Source organism: Amblyomma maculatum, chromosome 10, assembly GCF_055883805.1.
Source record: "Amblyomma maculatum isolate TAMU_Amacu chromosome 10, ASM5588380v1, whole genome shotgun sequence".
In the NCBI taxonomy this organism is placed as follows: domain Eukaryota; kingdom Metazoa; phylum Arthropoda; class Arachnida; order Ixodida; family Ixodidae; genus Amblyomma; species Amblyomma maculatum.
Window position 1 is genome coordinate 120,372,512 of NC_139353.1, and position 20,494 is coordinate 120,393,005.

Below are 20,494 nucleotides of genomic sequence, written 5' to 3' on the forward strand. Positions count from 1 at the left end.
GACCTATGGTGAGGGCAAGAGGAGCGGATCGTAGTACGTTTTAAGGCGGCTCACGTGCACAGTTTCGCGGCCGCGATGACGCATGTCCGAAGAGGTAGTGAGTGGCTCCACGATGTAATTCACAGGGGAGGTTTGACGGATAATGCGGTAGGGGCCGTGATACTCGGTTCGAAATTTTGATGACAGTCCCGGTGGGGTGCCGGGAACCCAAAGCCAAACAAGGGATCCTGCAGGAAAAACGTGTGGCGTCTCATCTTTGTCGTGGTGATGCTTTTGGCGGCCTTGAGATTCCGATGTAAAACACCGGGCCAACTGGCGACATTCCTTCGCATGTTTGGCAACGTCTGAAAGGAGAGTACACTCGGAGGAGTCAGGACGATATGGTAAAATAGCGTCCATCGTGGACGACGCCTCACGCCCATAAAGGAGGAAAAAAGGGCTAAATCCAGTAGTTGACTGCGTGGCGGTGTTGTAAGCGTATGTCACGAAAGGAAGAACAGCGTCCCAGTTCGTCTGATCGGCGGCAACGTACATCGTCAGCATATTTCCGAGAGTACGATTGAAGCGCTCAGTCAGCCCGTTAGTTTGAGGGTGGTAGGCCGTTGTGGTCCGATGTATGACGCGACATTCGGCCAGTAGAGCTTCAACGACGTTGGATAGGAAGACGCGTCCTCGGTCACTTAGCAGCTCTCGCGGTGCGCCGTGGCGAAGAACAAAATGATGGAGTAAGAACAGGGCAACTTCACGGGCAGTAGCGGCGGGTAAAGCGGCGGTCTCGGCATACCGGGTGAGGTGGTCGATGCCGACGATAATCCACCGGTTCCCAGAAACCGTGCAGGGAAGTGGCCCGTAAAGGTCAACGCCAATGCGGTCAAAAGGCCGGGCCGGGCATGGAAGTGGTTGTAAGGGGCCAGAAGCACGAGGTGTGGATGACTTCCGGCGCTGACAGGCGATGCAGGAGCGGACGTATTTGCGAATATAACCGTACATGCCGCGCCAATAGTAGCGTTGAGAGATTCTTTGAAACGTCTTGACGACACCAGGATGGGCACACTGAGGGTCGGCATGGAAAGAGGCGCAAATTTCATGTCGTAAATGGCGAGGAATGACGAGAAGCCACCGTCGACCATCAGTCATATAATTGCGGCGGTAGAGAAGACCATCTCGTAGGGCAAAGTGTGGTGCTTGACAGGGTAAAGCCCGAGAAGGTGCAGCAGCGTTAGAAGTTGACACGACGTCGATAAGAGAGGCGAGCCACGGGTCTTTGCGCTGCTCCGCAGGCATGTCAGCGATGGTTAGAGAGGAGAGGACGGGATCAGCCGCCGTAGAGCAAGCAGGTTCGTTGGTGAGGGGAGAACGAGACAGTGCGTCGGCGTCCATGTGTTTACGGCCAGAGCGATATATAACGCGGATGTCAAATTCCTGTAGGCGGAGAGACCATCGTGCGAGGCGGCCGGACGGGTCTTTAAGAGAGGACAGCCAACATAACGCGTGGTGGTCCGTGACGACGTCAAACTGGCGACCGTAAAGGTAGGGTCGGAATTTCGTCAATGCCCACACAATTGCCAAACACTCCTTTTCCGTAACTGAGTAGTTGCATTCGGCTTTAGAGAGGACACGACTCGCGTACGCGACGACGTATTCGTGAAAACCGTTTTTCCGTTGTGCCAAGACAGCTCCGAGGCCAACGCCACTCGCATCAGTATGGACCTCGGTGGGTGCTGTCGGGTCGTAGTAGCGAAGGATTGGTGGCGAAGTCAAAAGACGGCGCAATGCGTTGAACGCTTCGTCGCACTCGACCGACCACGCAGTTAAGTCATTGTTTCCTCCGAGTAGTTTCGTCAGGGGTGCAATTATTGAAGCAAAATTCTGCACGAAGCGCCGAAAATAGGAGCATAGACCTATGAAGCTTCGAAGTTGCTTGAGCGAAACCGGCTTAGGAAACTCCGCCACTGCGCGCAGCTTGGCCGGATCAGGGCGAACACCTTCCTTAGAGACGATGTGCCCCAAAATAGTCAACTCCCTGGCACCGAAGTGTCACTTCTTGAGATTCAGTTGCAGGCCGGCGTCAGTAAGGCAAACCAAAACTTGCCGCAAGCGCTCTAGGTGCGTAGCGAAGTCGGTGGAAAAGACAACAATGTCGTCCAAGTAGCAGAGGCAGATGTGCCACTTGAACTTCCGCAAGATGTTATCCATCATCCTTTCGAATGTGGCGGGCGCATTGCACAGACCGAAGGGCATCACATTAAATTCATAGAGGCCATCCGGCGTCACAAATGCGGTCTTCTCTCTGTCACAGGCGACCATTGGTACTTACCAGTAACCTGAACGTAAATCAAGAGATGAAAAGTACTCGGCACCTTGGAGGCAATCAAGAGCGTCGTCTATACGCGGAAGGGGGTAATTGTCCTTGTGTGTAATCTTGTTGAGGCGCCGGTAGTCGATACAAAAGCGAAACGAGCCTTCTTTCTTTTTCACTGGCACCACTGGTGAAGACCAGGGGCTTTGTGATGGACGGATTACACCACGTTGTAGCATGTCCTCAACTTGCTCATTGATCACGCGACGCTCTGCCGCTGACACACGATAGGGGCGCTGTCGAAAAGGCGAGTTAGAGCCGGTCTGAATGTGATGCGCGACTGTGGAAGTACGGCCGAGAGGTGTGTGGGCGGCGTCGAAGGCGAAGCGAAATGTCTGTAAAAGGGCCACAAGCTGAGTCCGGTAGGTGGAAGGAAGAGCGTCATCGATGGCGGTTCGGAAGAAGTCGTCTGGCAACGAATCAGGCGTCGGATCGGACTGCAGAGCATCAATGTAGTTGCTGCGGTAGGTCTCGGAGGCGTCCAGGTCAGAGAGAAGGTGGGCTGGTTGAATAGAACCCGGAGATTCCCCACGTAGCAGAGTAATCGGGTGCGGAGACGGATTGTAGATGAGTAGCTTCGTGAAGCCACCGTGAACATCGAGAACAGCAGATGGCAGCGGCAGGTGCTTGCGGTGGATGAAGGATACAGACGGCGTAAATAAAACACTAACGTCTGACACAGCAGGACACAAAAGAGGCACAAGGGCACAAGCCTCTGGTGCTACGTCGACATCTTCAGCGATGGTGAGCTTCTGAGGACACACTGAACGGTTTTCGTCGGGCAGTGCGTCGCACAGTGCAGAAAATTCTACTTCAGCTCGGGCGCAATCGATCACGGCGTTATGTTTAGACAAGAAGTCCCATCCGAGGATCACGTCGTGAGAACAAGATGACAAAACGACGAACTCGACACTGTACAAAATACCTTCAATGACGACACGCGCTGTACATGCTGCTAAAGGTGCAATTCTCTCTTCACTGGCAGTGCGGAGTGACAAACCGTTAAATGACGTCGTAACTTTTCGTAATCGTCGGCAGAGTTGCTCGTGAATCACTGACACTGCAGCACCCGTATCGACCAGCGCATATACGGACAGACCATCGATAGAAATCATTATAACGTTCGTGGGAGAAATATGAGGCCTTGAGCTTTTCGCAGAGTACGCAGTTCTTGCCTCAGGAACCGCGGAGCTTAGTTTCCCTCATCAGCAGGGGGTGGTCGCCGGCGCATTGGTGACAGTGACCTGCGACGTGGAGAAGGAGAACGATTGGTCGTGTACGAACGCTGTTCGGCGGCGTATGCAGGAGAAGACGGAGTAGAACGAAGCAGCGGTGGGGAGTACTCCGAAGACGCAGGCTCGGGACGCGCAGCCATGCGGCGACGGCACCGACGGGCCACGTGTCCAGGGCAACCACAGTAGTAACAAATTGGGCGATTGTCAGAAGTACGCCACGGGTTGTAATAGCGCGGAGTCGCAGGATGAAGCGGAGCCGTTTGAGGAAGCGGTGCATGGCGTAGGACAGGCTGCACGGGTGATAACGGATCAGGCGGAGGCCGCGCAGCCACTGCCGCGTAGGTCAAAGGGGCTGGGACAGACGGTTGGCTATATTGTAGTGGTGCTCCGACGTATGTCAAAGGAGCGACGGCAGGAGCTTCAGGAAGCGTAGGAAGTGCTTCTGCGACTTGTTCGCGGATGACTTGCTGCAACTTTGGCGCCAAAGAAGAGGAAGCGTCAGGACGATGGGGAACGAGGGACAGTTGACGGGCAACTTCTTCTCGAATGAACTGCTTGATTTGTTGCAGCAAGGGGGACTGTTCTGCGTCAGCTGTTAAAGCTGCAAGAGGCTCCTGGTGTGAGAGCGAAGAACGAGTGATTTGACGGCGCTTGCGTAATTCCTCAAAATTTTGGCATGCATTGATGACGTCGACCACGGTTGCTGGGTTTCTGGCCAGAAGCATCTGGCACGCGTCATCGTCGATTCCTTGTAAAATATGACTAATCTTGGCCTGTTCTGTCATTGAAGCGTCCACGCGCTTGCACAGATCTACAACATCTTCAATATAACTCGTAAAATTTTCGCCGGGTAGCTGTGCACGGCGGCGCAAGCGTTGCTCAGCGCGCAGCTTGCGCACTGCAGGCCTACCGAAGATATCGGAAAAAGTAGTCTTGAAAGCAGACCACGAGGAGATATCGGCCTCGTGGTTGCGGAACCACAGGTTGGCAACGTCCGTCAGGTAGAATATCACGTTATTTAATTTGAGCCCGTCGTCCCATTTGTTGTGCGTACTGACCCGCTCATATGATGACAGCCAATCTTCCATGTCATGGTCGCCGGTTCCGCTGAAGATAGGAGGATCACGCTGGCGCAAAGCTCCAGCGCAAAAGACGGCGGATGAGGGGCCGGTTGGACTGGGGGTGGTAGCGTCGGTCATTGCTTGTGTCGGGAGTGTGCGGCTTCGAAGCTCCAGGACGGCAGGAAACCCTGACCTCCACCAAGTGAAAGGGGGTGTTTCTGTCCTTTAACAGGGATAATAGCCCTCTCCAAGTTGCACAAAGAACCACACAAGAGCACAGCCAGTCTAGGCCTTCCACAAGCGAGCTCGAGCAGCGCAGCGGCACTTTGTCGTCCTTATCCTCGTCTTCGTGGTATTCTCGCCTACTTCATCCTTGTCTTCGTATATCCTCGTGTAGTTCACTACATGTATAATAACCTGATTCGAGTTTTGCCACTTCAGTGGTGACCTCCGAATCCGGATGGATCCCCCACAAAATGTGGCCCCGTGGACCCCCAAAATGACCTCTTCAGAATTGGACCATATTCATGTATAATAACCTGATTCAAGTATGGCGAATTCAGCTGCGACCCCCCTATTTGGGATGAATCTCCCGTAAATTTGGCCCCTGGACCCCAAAAATTTGACCTAGTCAGAATTTAATCAAAATTGATGTGTAATAACCTGATTCGAATATGGCCGATTCAGCAGGGGGGACCCCCGAAAAGAAATGGGCCCCCTACAAAATTTGGCCCCGTTAGAATTGGACCAAAACTGTTATATAACCTATTTCGAGCATGACCAATTCAGTGGTTACCTCCGAATCGGGATGAATCACCCAAAAAGTTTGGCTCCCTGTACCCCGAAATTTGACCTTGTTAGAATTAGACAATATTCATGTATAATAAGTATGCTCAATTCAGCACTGATCTTTAAAGTGGATATATCACCCACAAAATTTATAACTCTGAACCCTCAAAATTTAACTTCGCCAGAATTTTTACCAAAACTGATATCAAACAAAATCGAGTAATACAAATTCAGTGTTGACCGCCAAATTGGGATTGGCTACCCAAACCATTTCGCCTCTGGACCCACAAAATTAGACTCGTCAGAATGTGCCCAAAATTGGTGTTGAACTGAATATGAATATGGTCAACTAAATGCTGACCTCCAAACTTTAGGTGGGCCGCCTTTTAAGATGACCTGCCTGGACCCTCGAAATTTCACTCCGTCCACGTTTTACCAAAACTGGTGTCTAACGTAATTTAGGTACGGTCAACTGAGTAGTGACTTGCAAATCTGTGTGGGCCATCTCCAAAATTTGGCGGCCTGAATCCCTAAAATTGGTATTCGCCCGAGTTTACTGATAGAAACGGAAACTACGGATTGGAAACTAAGAACTAAGGATGGAAACGGAACTTGACACAGAACTCACAATGCTTTCACATTCCTGCACGTAAGCGGACTTAAGTGCACCCCAGTAAGTTTATGTTAACTGAATTCTGCAGGACGTTCCCAAAAGCTCCTGACTATAGCGCCGCTCTGTAGAGCGTAAACTTCCTTGACATGGCGTCATATAACAAAGTGGAGCTCAGTCGAACCACTGCTTGTCATGTGTGTGCAGAGCAGGTGGCTTACGAGACAACTCTGCACTGCTGCAGAGTTTAGTAAATAAGCTTTTCCTATGCATGAAAGCTACCTTTTGGAGTTTTACGAAGCGTTCATGCCAAAACCCGCATATTCGGCGCGCTCATTACGCAGGCATTTCTCCGAGTTCTGTTTGGGTATACTGTCTAGGATGTCCGGGCAGCCTATTTGGGTTTGCTCGGTACGGTGGCTCCGCAAGGGACAAAGCAACAGCAGAGACGAAGAAAACGGGCTGTTCCGACTAGCATCTACCGGCCCCAGGAGCCGAGCAGCCTAGCGATTAGCGGCGCATGCTTTTTCAATGGGCGTCACGTTGGACGCGGCACTAGCTTGAGAGAGCCTATAATACTGCTACTACTGCTACTACTACTACTACTACTACTACTACTACTACTAATACTACTACTACTAAATAATAGTAATAATAATAATACACAGTAATATTTCTCTGCTAATTAGTAATAATAATTAGCGGATAAATATTACTGTGCATTATTATTATTATTAGTAGTAGTAGTAGTAGTAGTAGTATAGAGGAAGACTCGTTTCACGAAGTTGGCACTGAATTGTGCAGTTAACGGCCGAATTAACTGGCTAAATATTATCTTCACAGTTTTAATAAATAATAATAATGATAATAATAATAATAATAATTGGTTCACAGGAAGGGAAAGGCGCAGTATCTGTCACACTTGTGTCTGTGGACACCTGAAAAACTCCGCAGCCCCCCGCTACGGCTCCTCTTTCTCTCTACTACTACTACTACTACTACTACTACTACTGCCACTACTACTAATAACAATAATAGTATTTGTAGTAGTAGTAATAGTAGTAGTAGTAGTATAGGCTTTCTCAAGCTAGTGCCGCGTCCAGCATGACGCCCATTTAAAAAGCGTGCGCCGCTAATCGCTAGGCTGCTCGGCTCCTGGGGGCGGTAGATGCTAGTCGGAACAGCTCGCTTTCTTCGTCTCTTCTGTCGTTTTGTCCCTTGCGGAGCCACCGTACCGAGCAAACCCAAATACGCGTCCGGGCAACTCGTTGCAGTTTTCTCATCGCAGCAACTCAGAATTGCGTGCTAAGCTGCCGCATCTCGCACGCCTTGCGAGTTTCGTCCGAAAGCTGTGAAGCAAACAAAATAAATACGTGCAATCCGGTGCACTTCCAAGTGCGTTCCACAGGAAGTCTCCTCCACTACAGTTATCTCATTACACGCTAGCTATCTTCTCCACTACAGTTATCTCATTACACGCTAGCTATGAACGATGTGTACCTTCGCTTGCATTCCCATCTTACAGCGATATTAAACAACATTCCCAGCAGTGTGTAAAAAAAATTATTTGCGAATTATATATAAAAAAAGAAGAGGGTGTGCGCACTTCTCCTTTGGGGTGTGCAGGAAAATCACTTGGGATCCAGCTTGAAATTAATGTCGTTTCCAGTGGGAATTGGGGATTTCCATCTGGAGGGATGTGATTTCCGGTTCAATAGTCCTTATCGAAATGGGATCCGATAAGCATTTGACAAACTTAAGGACTCCTGTCACTGCACCACTGCCCTGTACACATCAGAACCGCGTAGCGGGGGGGAAGGTATAGAAAGGCGATACAGTTAAAGCGGCTAGATGGATGCGCCGTAGGGAAATGGTCCCAAATTATTTGAACCTCCCGCGGATCTTTCAAGTGCACTGAAATTACGTGCCCAGGACCAGAATAAAAAAAAACATTCTAGAGGGCATTTTGGACCATTAAAAGGTAGAGATCTTCAATAAACTGAAGTGCGATGAGGCGAACAGTCATGTTATGCTTGCTCCAAACGAACTCATACCCCAACCCCTGGCGCATGAAGCACATCGACCCAGACTACGACGGACAACATGTGTGTGAACGGTGCAGTGACCGTGTAGATTTAAACCATATGCTGTGTGGTTGTGCATCGAGCGACGCCTACGCCAAGAACAAGGAACATTGGGCCAAAGTGTTAAAACGTGCTTCACTACATGATCAGCTTCGGGCTGTCCAGGAGGCCGGCGCGGCGGCGGAGAGCTTCGGGCTCTCTGTGCTGACGTGGGAGCTGCCCTCTACACTTGGCGCCTAGCCGTGTCCTTCAGGACCCCTACTGGGGGAAATAAAGTTTTACCAAACCAATGAGCCGAAAGCCTTTACAGCGTGGCGGATCATAGCCCTCCACTACGGCACCCCTATCTCCCTCTCCTCTTTCACTCCCACCTTTCTCTCTTTCTTTACGGCGTGGTATATGTGGCCTCCATCGAAACGCCGTCGACGAGGTCGGGTTCGAACCCGACCTCGGTGACTGCGTTTCGATGAAGGCGAAACGAAGAGGCGTCGTGTGCTGGTTAAAGATAACCCAGGTGGTCGAAATTCCTCCGTAGCCCTCCACTACGGCTCCTCTTTCTCTCTTTCCACTTTCACTCCCATCTTCCTCCCTTCCCTTACGGCGCGGTTGCGGTGTCCACAGAAAACAAGTGAGACAATTACCGCGCCTTTCCCTTCCTATAAATAAATCAGTTATAAATAAATCCGCGGAGAATTGTGACAGATACTGCGCCTTTTCTATCCTGTAAATCAATTTCAAACACCGCTGATGCCTGTTGTACTAACGCCTACTAGATATCTGGCTCTGCTTCTGCTTGCTGTGTGGTGCGGCGTTCGAGGAAGCGGCCAATGAAAGGCACCGCACCTGGATCGGACACCCGGCGGGAACAGCTTCGTATATGCATGAATCGTCTGGCGACTTGAAGACCTGTCGTGACGGTCCATTGCGCGCCCCTTGTCGAACACAACCAGCATTTCATTTAAGGCATCGAAGTTCACCAGGGCCCTATAATTCGTGCACAGGAAAGGAATCACGGAATCCCACTATCATCCTCGCGGTAGACAAAGGGAATTATGAAGAGCTTTTCACGATCTGGGGCGTGGCGCAGTTCTAATGCCCTGGGGTGGGGATCCAAGGGATGGGGATCCAAGGGATGGGGGTTCGAATCTCGGTGGAGACAAGGTTTATTAATTTATTTTTAAATCTCCATCTCGGAAGCGTAACACCACTGCTGACAATCTTCTGCTGACAACCTTATGTCGATAACCTTCTCTCGACAATAATGAGGCATTTAGGCTTTTGTCTTAATAAACCGTGATGTCCTCGCATAATGCGCATGTAGCCGAAACCATTTAAACCTCCCTCCCAATCCGTAAGAAAACGCAGACGTCTCAAAAGGAAGGAACCGCCTGACATGTCACGGAATTATTGCTTTCGCACCTCCCTAGTTGTCTCCAAAAGCCTCGGGCCAATAGCCTTCTGCATCTGGTTTTCTCGCTTCATAAGTGTTACTTTGAGTTCTGTTATCTGGTGTTCAAAGCATGAAACAGGTTAGAGTAAAAGCGACCCCTTCACCTTCCCTTGGAGATGAGGCCCCTGCCTGGAGCCTCCTTACCTCGCTTGGTATTGATGTTTCCCGCTACACAGAGAGCCCGTTCACGTTATTTCCGGACCTAGCTGTGCCGGTTCAATTTGTCGGTGATCATAACGACGTTGCCAAGGAACTCTACCACTTATTAATGTTCCTCTATTCGTTCTAGCTGGAAGCATGGACTTGTTTATCCATTGTTTATTCATTTTTGGCCACTGAGTCACGATGGCATCTGACAAGCCAAGAATGTATGCTTGAACGAAACTTAAAGCCAAAACAGGCAGTCGCGATCTCCATTCTTCGGTCGAAAATTACAAAACAACCTGTCCACCCCAAATGCTTACATTCCGGTCGCATGTATGCAGGAACAGGGGAATGATTTCTACGTGACTGTAAGGAAAACCCACCTTCAGAAGACCAGTACCGGCACAGAGGGCATGGCTTAGACGCCTAAGGAAGTCGGATAAGTACACAGAAGCCAAGATTGCGGACTGCATGGGAGAGGTCGCCCTCCGTTAGGGGGCCACTGATCCAATCCGATTGATCTTTACGACCAACGAAATTAGTCCAATCCAATCCAGGCAGTAGCCACCTGTAATTAGCAGAGTTGGCTCTCTGTTGAAGGTGGTCAAAACTATCCAGAGCCCTCCACTATGGTGCCTCTCAGAGCCAGAGTCGCTCCGGCATGTCAAACCTAAACCAAACAAAACGAACTCTGTGCAAACGACATGCGATTGCGAATTCTTTCAATTAATGCAGTCATTTGCAGAGCAGTGATTTCAACTGAAATTTTTGCTCGGTTCCGCAAAGCTGAGGCGCCTGACAGCGGCCGACTACTCTGACGGCGTGGACAACCCCAATTTCGGCGAGACCCCAGCGGCTACCGACGGTGCTTCTTCCGGCCGGCAGCTGTGGTGCGTGTTCGAGCCCGACCGCGGAGGCTACTCGCTGCACGATGTGCCGGTGTCACTGTGTACAGTGGTGCTCTACTGCTGCGTCGACCTGTCTGCACGCGGGGTGTTCCACCGCCGCGCCGAGGACGAAGGACCCGACGGGGTCGACGCATTCCCGTTGCTGCGGCGCCAACGTCCGAGCCTGCCGCTGTATGCGCTCTTGGGCAACGGCGTCCAGACCACGGCGGTCTTCTGCAACCAGGTGGATATTTGCGTTCTACGTGTCGGTTCTTTGCTCCAATGGCTCTATGTTTTACTTGTGCATGGCGCTGACTTCATATTGAGGCGAAAGCCTTTATAGGCTCATGATGGGCGCGCAAAGAAAGTGTCCGTCGGCAGAGGGACGGACACTTCGAAGAATTGTGTGATATTTGAGTACAGGAATGAGTGTATGAGGTACAGGGTAATAACTGTCTGTATGTGCAAAATTTTGTTGATATGGAGTAATTGAAAAAAAAAATGGAGTCAGAAAAGAAATTTGACGTCGAAAGAGCCATTGACGACGATATGGTGTGAAGAAGTGAAAAGAGCCACGAAGTTGGAAATTGTGCATTAAACGTGCAAAAACCTTGCAAAGCTGTAATATCAAGACTCGTCATGCGTTACAACGAAAACTGTCAAATTAAAAGAAGAAAAGAGTAGTAAAAGAGAAAAGAGTAAACACAGTAAAAAAAAGTAAACACAGCAAAAATAAAAAAAAAAGTGGAAAGTAAAAATAGGAGGAAAAACAATAGAAAATGGAGCAAGCAGAAAAAAGAAAGAAAAGGCAAATGAGTGCAAACAGTCGCAGGAAAGGCATTCGCCTTACCCCACTTAGGAAAGATCTAAGTGCCTTCAACGAATATTTATTGGCCGCGCATCCGGTCAAAGAGCGGCATTGTACACCATGGCCCCCAATTCGAGCCTGTTACCGGACGCCACCGAATCAGGCTATAAACATTAGTGTGTACAGGCACACTGAGGTTACAAAAATTATCATAACGGCGTCTATACTGCATTTTGCTCTCATATTCGTTTCCGCGCTGGCCGATGTCGCATGACGTCAGCCGTTATGGGTCGGCTCAACCTCGGTCCCTGTAAGGGAGGAACAGAGGGTGAGAAATTGGGAAATATATTTTTTTTTCTGTTACAGATATGCAGAATGTGTTCTTTATCTACGCAGAGCTCTATGCAGTTGGAGGTGATCCATTGTTGTGAGTTTACACATCGTCAGTTGGAACATGTCATAATCGGAACTCCAACGCGACTTGTAGCTGTATGTCATATGCAACGAGACATCGAATGACACTTCAAATGGCGGCAATATTTTGTCAGTATTGTTAAGTGAAGGTTAAAGAGGCGCTGATTGGAACCCAGAACTCCAGACGGACCACGTGACCGTCAATTAGCTGCCATTCACATCAAACACAATATATATATATATATATATATATATATATATATATATATATATATATATAGGAAAGAAGCCAACAGTCGGCGAGGCCAAGGAAAGCGTTGGGGATGGTACTTTGTCTTTTTTTTTTTAATGTTTACTTGGAGAATCACAGAAATTAGTAATGTAATCTGTTAGGGGAAAGATAATTATACACAAAGTAGAAGAAAAAACAACGTGCCGATGGTGGGATCCGAACCCACGACCACCAAATAACGCGTCCGGTGCTCTACCAACTGAGCTACATCGGCCGCTGTCCCCCCTGCTACTTGCTTGGGTATTTATGTTGTCTGTATACGAACCTTGAGAGTGTTCACCAGCGCCACACTCAACCATAGCGGCGGACGTAGAACGTCCTTTGTTACCGCCAGCGTCACGTAGAACGTGATCAAGAGCGAGGGCGAAAGCTGTGCTATAACCCTCTTACGCTACCTATGGCTTCAAGACTGCCAGAACCGAGACTCCCGTGAGCTACAAGCAGATCAATTAAAGGGAAATGAGGGTGCTCGTTATAATACATGAAGGAAAGAAGGCAACAGTCGGCGAGGCCAAGGAAAGCGTTGGGGATGGTACTTTGTCTTTTTTTTTAATGTTTACTTGGATAATCACAGAAATTAGTAATGTAATCTGTTAGGGGAAAGATAATTATACACAAAGTAGAAGAAAAAACAACGTGCCGGTGGTGGGATCCGAACCCACGACCTCCGAACAACGCGTCCGGTGCTCTACCAACTGAGCTACATCGGCCGCTGTCCCCCCTTTTACTTGCTTGGGTATTTATGTTGTCTGTATACGAACCTTGAGAGTGTTCACCAGCGCCACCCTCAACCTTAGCGGCGGACGTAGAACGTCCTTTGTTACCGCCAGCGTCACGTAGAACGTGATCAAGAGCGAGGGCGAAAGCTGTGCTAGAACCCTCTTACGCTACCTATGGCTTCAAGACTGCCAGAACCGAGACTCCCGTGAGCTACAAGCAGATCAATTAAAGGAAAATGAGGGTGCTCGTTATAATACATGAAGGAAAGAAGCCAACAGTCGGCGAGGCCAAGGAAAGCGTAGGGGATGGTACTTTGTCTTTTTTTTTTAATGTTTACTTGGATAATCACAGAAATTAGTAATGTAATCTGTTAGGGGAAAGATAATTATACACAAAGTAGAAGAAAAAAACAACGTGCCGATGGAGGGATCCGAACCCACGACCTCCGAATAACGCGTCCGGTGCTCTGCCAACTGAGCTACATCCGCCGCTGTCCCCCCTGCTACTTGCTTGGGTATTTATGTTGTCTGTATACGAACCTTGAGAGTGTTCACCAGCGCCACCCTCAACCATAGCGGCGGACGTAGAACGTCCTTTGTTACCGCCAGCGTCACGTAGAACGAGATCAAGAGCGAGGGCGAAAGCTGTGCTAGAACCCTCTTACGCTACCTATGGCTTCAAGACTGCCAGAACGGAGACTCCCGTGAGCTACAAGCAGATCAATTAAAGGGAAATGAGGGTGCTCGTTATAATACATGAAGGAAAGAAGCCAACAGTCGGCGAGGCCAAGGAAAGCGTTGGGGATGGTACTTTGTCTTTTTTTTTAATGTTTACTTGGATAATCACAGAAATTAGTAATGTAATCTGTTAGGGGAAAGATAATTATACACAAAGTAGAAGAAAAAACAACGTGACGATGGTGGGATCCGAACCCACGACCTCCGAATAACGCGTCCGGTGCTCTTGATCACGTTCTACGTGACGTTGGCGGTAACAAAGGACGTTCTACGTCCGCCGCTATGGTTGAGGGTGGCGCTGGTGAACACTCTCAAGGTTCGTATACAGACAACATAAATACCCAAGCAAGTAGCAGGGGGGACAGCGGCCGATGTAGCTCAGTTGGTAGAGCACCGGACGCGTTATTCGGAGGTCGTGGGTTCGGATCCCACCATCGGCACGTTGTTTTTTCTTCTACTTTGTGTATAATTATCTCTCCCCTAACAGATTACATTACTAATTTCTGTGATTATCCAAGTAAACATTAAAAAAAAAAGACAAAGTACCATCCCCAACGCTTTCCTTGGCCTCGCCGACTGTTGGCTTCTTTCCTTCATGTATTATAACGAGCACCCTCATTTCCCTTTAATTGATCTGCTTATAGCTCACGGGAGTCTCGGTTCTGGCAGTCTTGAAGCCATAGGTAGCGTAAGAGGATTCTAGCACAGCTTTCGCCCTCGCTCTTGATCACGTTCTACGTGACGCTGGCGGTAACAAAGGACGTTCTACGTCCGCCGCTATGGTTGAGGGTGGCGCTGGTGAACACTCTCAAGGTTCGTATACAGACAACATAAATACCCAAGCAAGTAGCAGGGGGGACAGCGGCCGATGTAGCTCAGTTGGTAGAGCACCGGACGCGTTATTCGGAGGTCGTGGGTTCGGATCCCACCATCGGCACGTTGTTTTTTCTTCTACTTTGTGTATAATTATCTTTCCCCTAACAGATTACATTACTAATTTCTGTGATTATCCAAGTAAACATTAAAAAAAAAAGACAAAGTACCATCCCCAACGCTTTCCTTGGCCTCGCCGACTGTTGGCTTCTTTCCTTCATGTATTATAACGAGCACCCTCATTTCCCTTTAATTGATCTGCTTATATATATATATATATATATATATATATATATATATATATATATATAGTGTGCGTGAGTGCGTGCGTGTGTGTGTGTGTGTGCTTGCGTGCGCGCGTGCGTGCGTTAACGCAGTATGCGATGCTGAAAAACAGCTGTCAAGACACTGTTCCATAGTAATCACACTTGTACATGGCTTTCCCTGCAGAAGAAAGAGCTGAATCGTACGCCGGACCTGGCCCCGTCTTTACGCTGAACGTTATGCGTATCTCGAATTTCTCGTGATGCATTTCAAAATGCGATGCAGTGGTCCCGTCTCTTTCTTCCACATTCACGTAAGCGATGGGACGCAGGTGCGCGGCTCTAGCCCGAACGAACTGAGTGCGCTGGTGGCCACGTGGCTGCACTCCAAGCAGTTGGACGGGCTGCTCTTCTTCTACCGGTCGCACCGCACGTCCACGGCCACAGACGCCGAGTTCTTTGCCCACATGGGGCGCATGCGGGACGACCTGGGCCGGATGGACCTGTTCGTGTCAGCCGTGGTCTCCTTCCACAAGGAGCAGCCCAACGGCCCGTTGTCACCCACCAGGTTGGTCCATCAACCCTTTTTTTTTCTCCCTCCCCTCGGTGCCTCAGTGGTTAGAGCTCGACTTCTGAACTCGAAGGTGCCCATGTCCAAATCCCGTCGGCGGCGGCCGGTTTTCAATGGAGGCGAGCCGAAAGGCGCCGGTATAGTGTGCGATGTCGGCTGTTCACGGTAAAGAACCCCAGGCGGTCTTAATTTCCGGAGCCCTCCACTACGGCGCCTGAAATAGCCTCAGACGTTTAGGGACGTTAAACCCGTAAACCCTAACCTGAACTTCTTTTCCTTCGGCTTTGATATGGTTTTCCAAGGACAGTGCTCAAGGAGATGCAAAGTTTGGGCCTGAAGTGGCAAATCATTCTGAATGCTGAAGCAGGGTTCGGCTTTCCTGAGGCTTGAAGCATACATAAAATCAATGCAGTAGAATGCGGTGAGGTATGGAGGACGTATTCAACACGATAGTGTAATTTTTGAAAGAAGGTGACCCATATTTTTTTTCGCATTGCCTGTTTTGGGAGAGGATGATGACGATGCATGCACAGACACAGGCACAGACTATGGGAAGTACAGTTAACATCATTATCAGTGTTCTGTAATATTATAGTGACAGTAGGCTATTAATATGTGGTAGTTACTGGTTATATGTATGTCCCATTTCTGGGAATATGATGTTGGAGCCATTGGAAGGGCGCATGTTGATTTATTTCAGTTATTTTACTTTCGGTCAAAGTGTGGCTGCAAACGACTAATACAATTGAGATTTAGCTGCTAATAGCTCTTATTAAAACAGCCATTATTATTTCTTATTTGTTTGCCTTATGTGCAAATATCCACTTGGACACATTGCGCACTTTTGGATAGACCAACTGGATGCATCTGGTAAAACCAGTTCGGCTCATCTGTTCGTCCAGATTGATCTCAGTGTGCGGTTGCAGCGTGGTCTGTCAAAAACAAATGCATCGTCCACGTTCACTCGCTCCATGGCATCTACGCCATATATGGCAAATATATATCGCTCGCTTCAACGTAGCTTCAGTGTCGAATGTCTTGTATTAAATATACGGGAGTAACATTAACTAAACAGCAATTAATCGTTTGCTTTACGTTTTGTATTAAACGTGATATCCTAATTATGGACGATTATGCAATAAACTACACAATTATATTTCATGTTAATTACCTTTTCTAGAAGGGACAAATGAAGATTACAATTATTTCCGCATGGGTGGGGCACAGCGTGCTCTCTCTGGTGCAAGACATCGTTGTTCTGCGCACGCACGACCTGTCCCCTGCTCCGGAGAGCGCGGCCGCATGCCCCATGCCGTTCGCGCTGGGGGGTGCCACGCGGTCGCCGAGCGTGTCGCGGCTGCTAGCCGACCTCCGCGAGACGTTGCCAGGCTTCGAGCGGTCGGTGGCGCGCCGGCTCCTCTTCAGCGTCACCTTTGAGGCGGCCAGTTACTTCCTCAACCGCTCAGGCGCCTTCAACGTGCGTTCCTCTCCGCGTGTTTATTATATGCCTTAACATGTAATCTCAGTAGAAACCTTAATGTAACTTGCGTTTGAGTTCTGCGCTCGACAAAAGCTGACTTTGTCCTGAATAAGAGCCAGTTTTTGCCTTGCTATGTCTACTTAGAACACTGCATGTTTTCCTGTCCTGTTGCAATTAAGTCACCTCATTTTCCACAACCTCCTCCCCTAACGTGGCGGGCTCTATGCCTCTGACCACCTGAAAGACCAGTTGGCTTTGGTGTCCCTAGCCCAGGACATTTTCGACGCTTAATAGTGCGTTAAAGTTGTTTCCTCCTCCTCTTCTTCATCTTCTGTGTTCGGAGTCACCATACTGACCATCTCTATTCAAATAATAGATAGCTGTATGAAATAGTGTACCAGTCATTGGTAAGCCTGACAGGAGGCTCAGGAGGTTTTCCAGTGCGCTAATGCTAGATCCCCTATTCGCCGATTTCATCATTGTCTTTTCGTTTCTGTATGTGCCCGCCATCCGTCCGTTCGTGCTGTGGCTTGACAAGCTTTGTCCACGTCTCATCGAATTCGAAAATCGCGCGCCTGCGGAGTAATGTCCATCAAAACCGCATGTTACGCTATCTTTAGTGCTCCTCGGCTGCAGATGCAAGCAGCGGCACGTGCCAGTGCCGTCGGGACTAAGGAGAACAATTTGGGAGGCAAAGAGGACGTCCTGCATGCATCGTGGCACGTCCACCGACAAGTGACGCGTTTTGATGGACGTCTCCGGGCAGGCTCGGCTTGGGAAAGATTTTTTAATTCTACGAGAGATGGACAAAATGCCTTGAGCCACAGCGCGAAAGGTGATTGCGTTTTCTAAATCCTAAAAGCAGGTTGCCAAATCTGGAATTTCAAGTAAGCGCTTATGTTTAAGATATCTTTGGGAGAGAAACAGTTATCCTTTAAAAATTAGTTAACTGGCTGCGTAATTAGCGTGGTTCATTCAATTACTCATGTAAGCCAGCGCTGGCATTATATACAAAGAAAATGACCTGACTCCATCTAAAAGCTTAAGGCGCCCATGCGCTGTGAGATGTCAGTGCAGGTTAAAAAACCCTCAACAGTTGAAATTTCTGGAGCCCTACACACAAGCGTCCCTCATAGCCGATTTCACTCTGGTTTGGTTAAGAGGTTTAACGTGCCAAACTGGCTCAGGATATAGTAGATTAGAGACGCCGTAGTGGAGGGCTTCGTAAATCTCGACTACCTGGCTTTTTTTTTTTTAACGTGCACTGACATCGCACAGTTTTTAAACGTTCTGTTTTGTTTCCAGCGCAGTGCTTTTCGCCTCCATCGAGAAGCCACCACTGCGACCGGAATTCGATCTCGAATCCAAACTGCGTCCATGAGTCGAGCGCCCTAGCCACTGCTCACTAGCTATTACACTTTCGGGACGTTAAACACGTAAACTAATTAAACGAAACGCATCTTTAAAAATTTGTCGGCGGCCTTTCCTGAAAAGATTGCTACCCAGTGAATCCTTGAAATGTATTATCACGAAATGTACTTTCTTGAACTTCCTTGCAAAACAATGGAGCTAATCTTCTTTTGAACACCCGAATGACTTCGACGCGGCTTATGTCTGAAACATTAGTTGAATACAGGGTTTTGTTTAACCACAAAATTTCTGAGATAGCTTTCCTTTGTGGCATATGACGGCTCTCAGGATACTAATGACTAATCACTAGCAACTCCCTCTTAGTCCCGATTCTTCCTCCATAAGAACACTTCAAAACGCGCAATCCTTGAGCACAAATTACATTTCGGCAGCATGCGGGTTTTAACTGTCCGTTACGGTACATCCGCAGGAGGGCGACCCCGCGGTCAAGATGGCGGCTGGTTTGAGCTACTGGCAGATGTGCCAGATGGTCACCAAGATGGGCTACAACCGCCACTGCTCGCCCTACGGTGACTGCCAGGTGGTGCACAATGACCGCTTCTGGCAGGCCGGCTTCGGGCCGAACTCTTCGCGCTTATTCGACGCCACGCGCCACTTCGCCGGCGCCGTGCTCTTCGCTATGCACGCCGATGACTTCAGGGGCCGCTGCGGAGAGCGGCACGGGCTAACCAATCACGTGCGCCGATCGCTCGACCGATTCGCTGCGTCCTCTGCGGTTGGGCGAAACGGCTGACGACGGCGGTGCTTTGCGATACGCTGACTGCCTTCATCCTCCCTCGAATACTCATGCACAAACTAGCTGTGGCTTACAGAAGCTACCAGGGCCCTGGATGTCCGAACAAAGAGTGTGGTTTGTGCATGCCCTTTAGCAAGGACGTAAATTTATTAAAGACAGCATTAAGAAACTGTGCTTACGAGCCCTTCTGCCCAGGAGTGTATTCTACTTATATAAACACGTGGCCTTTCATTTATTTATTTTTTTTGTACTTTCGTCCTATTATTGAGTCTCTGGAGAGAGCTAGCGCATTCATTTTGTCATTTGCATGGCCAAGCAGTTATCAAGTCATATGTATTATATGTATACGGCCCTTAAAAAGCGGGCGTGGTCTAAGTGGGGGGCTGTGCAACTGTCGGCAGTAGAACAATATGCCGCTTGCTGCAGATTCATCGACGTATGTGAGCGATACAGTTCCCGTAAGTCATTACAGTCAGCAAAAAGATTTACCTTAATTCGTCATACTTTGTCCATATGGTCTCTATTTGTCATTATAAAGTTGTTAATTCCACAATATATATATATATATATATATATATATATATATATATATATATATATATATATAGTCCTAGCTAACTTCACCAATTAAATATTTTAGGCAGGTAAGGAAGGAAACCTTTTGCAAACAGCTGCCAGCCATCGTTATTTTGACAGCGGTGAAGCGAAATGCTTTGCATGATACGTCACGGTAAAGCACATAATTTGATTTTGGCGCCGTAACCACTGCATCGCGTTATCACCAGAAGTTTCGTCTGTACAGAGCTTTCTGCGCTCATTCTCAGTTGTGGAAAAAAAAAACGGTCAGATTTCCTTGTGCTGCACGGCTTTCGAAAACGAATTTTTCTTCGTTTCAGAAACTGATCTGTCATTGCCTTGTCCACGCGATAAATAAAACGTAGTTTTAGTAAATTAGAGCTCGGCTGCACATTGTGTTCGCTGCTCCTGAGTTCGTTCCTTCAAATAATTTTTTTTTATAATTTCTAACTGATCATTTTAGGCATCATGAATAATTTCGCTGAAACATCCGGCGTCATGCATCGCCATCTTGGATCCCATGCATCATGGGAACATCATGCAGCGCTAGCGATGTAACCAATTTAAACCCCACTGAAAACGACTTTGTCCCTATGCTGATCCAACGCAGACGGACATCATGGTCGAATTTGGACAAAACTAGTTCAATACATTTGGGCCAAGGTTAGGATAGGTAATTAGCTTTACACCGGGTATCATAGGTTTCCTACATAAAGCCAAGGCCGAAAGCCAACCGGCACCGTTTACCCAAGCAAAGCAAAATGTAGCCTGAACAGTTTCTGTTTGTAACGTTCTGTAGATATTGCTAACGTCACTTTTTATCCTTCAACGCACACAATAAAGATAGCCAGTCGTTTGGGTAACATAGGTGCATTACCCTGGTGTTGAATTGACGAGAACAGAAAAAAAATAACGACGCTGCTTACAGTTTGTTTTAGCACGCTGTAAAACACAAGCACGAGCTCCCATCTGAA

The 20,494-nt window shown here is 48.5% G+C and overlaps 1 protein-coding gene across 1 annotated transcript; it reads left to right on the plus strand.

The window, feature by feature from the left end:
* The first annotated feature begins 15,001 nt into the window (after positions 1-15,001).
* On the plus strand, positions 15,002-18,941 carry LOC146177346 (uncharacterized). The gene is made up of 3 exons (XM_084581532.1): positions 15,002-15,294; positions 16,525-16,774; positions 18,618-18,941. The coding sequence occupies exons 1-3, from the start codon at positions 15,002-15,004 to the stop codon at positions 18,939-18,941; spliced, it is 867 nt and encodes a 288-aa protein (XP_084437658.1).
* The last annotated feature ends 1,553 nt before the right edge of the window (positions 18,942-20,494 follow it).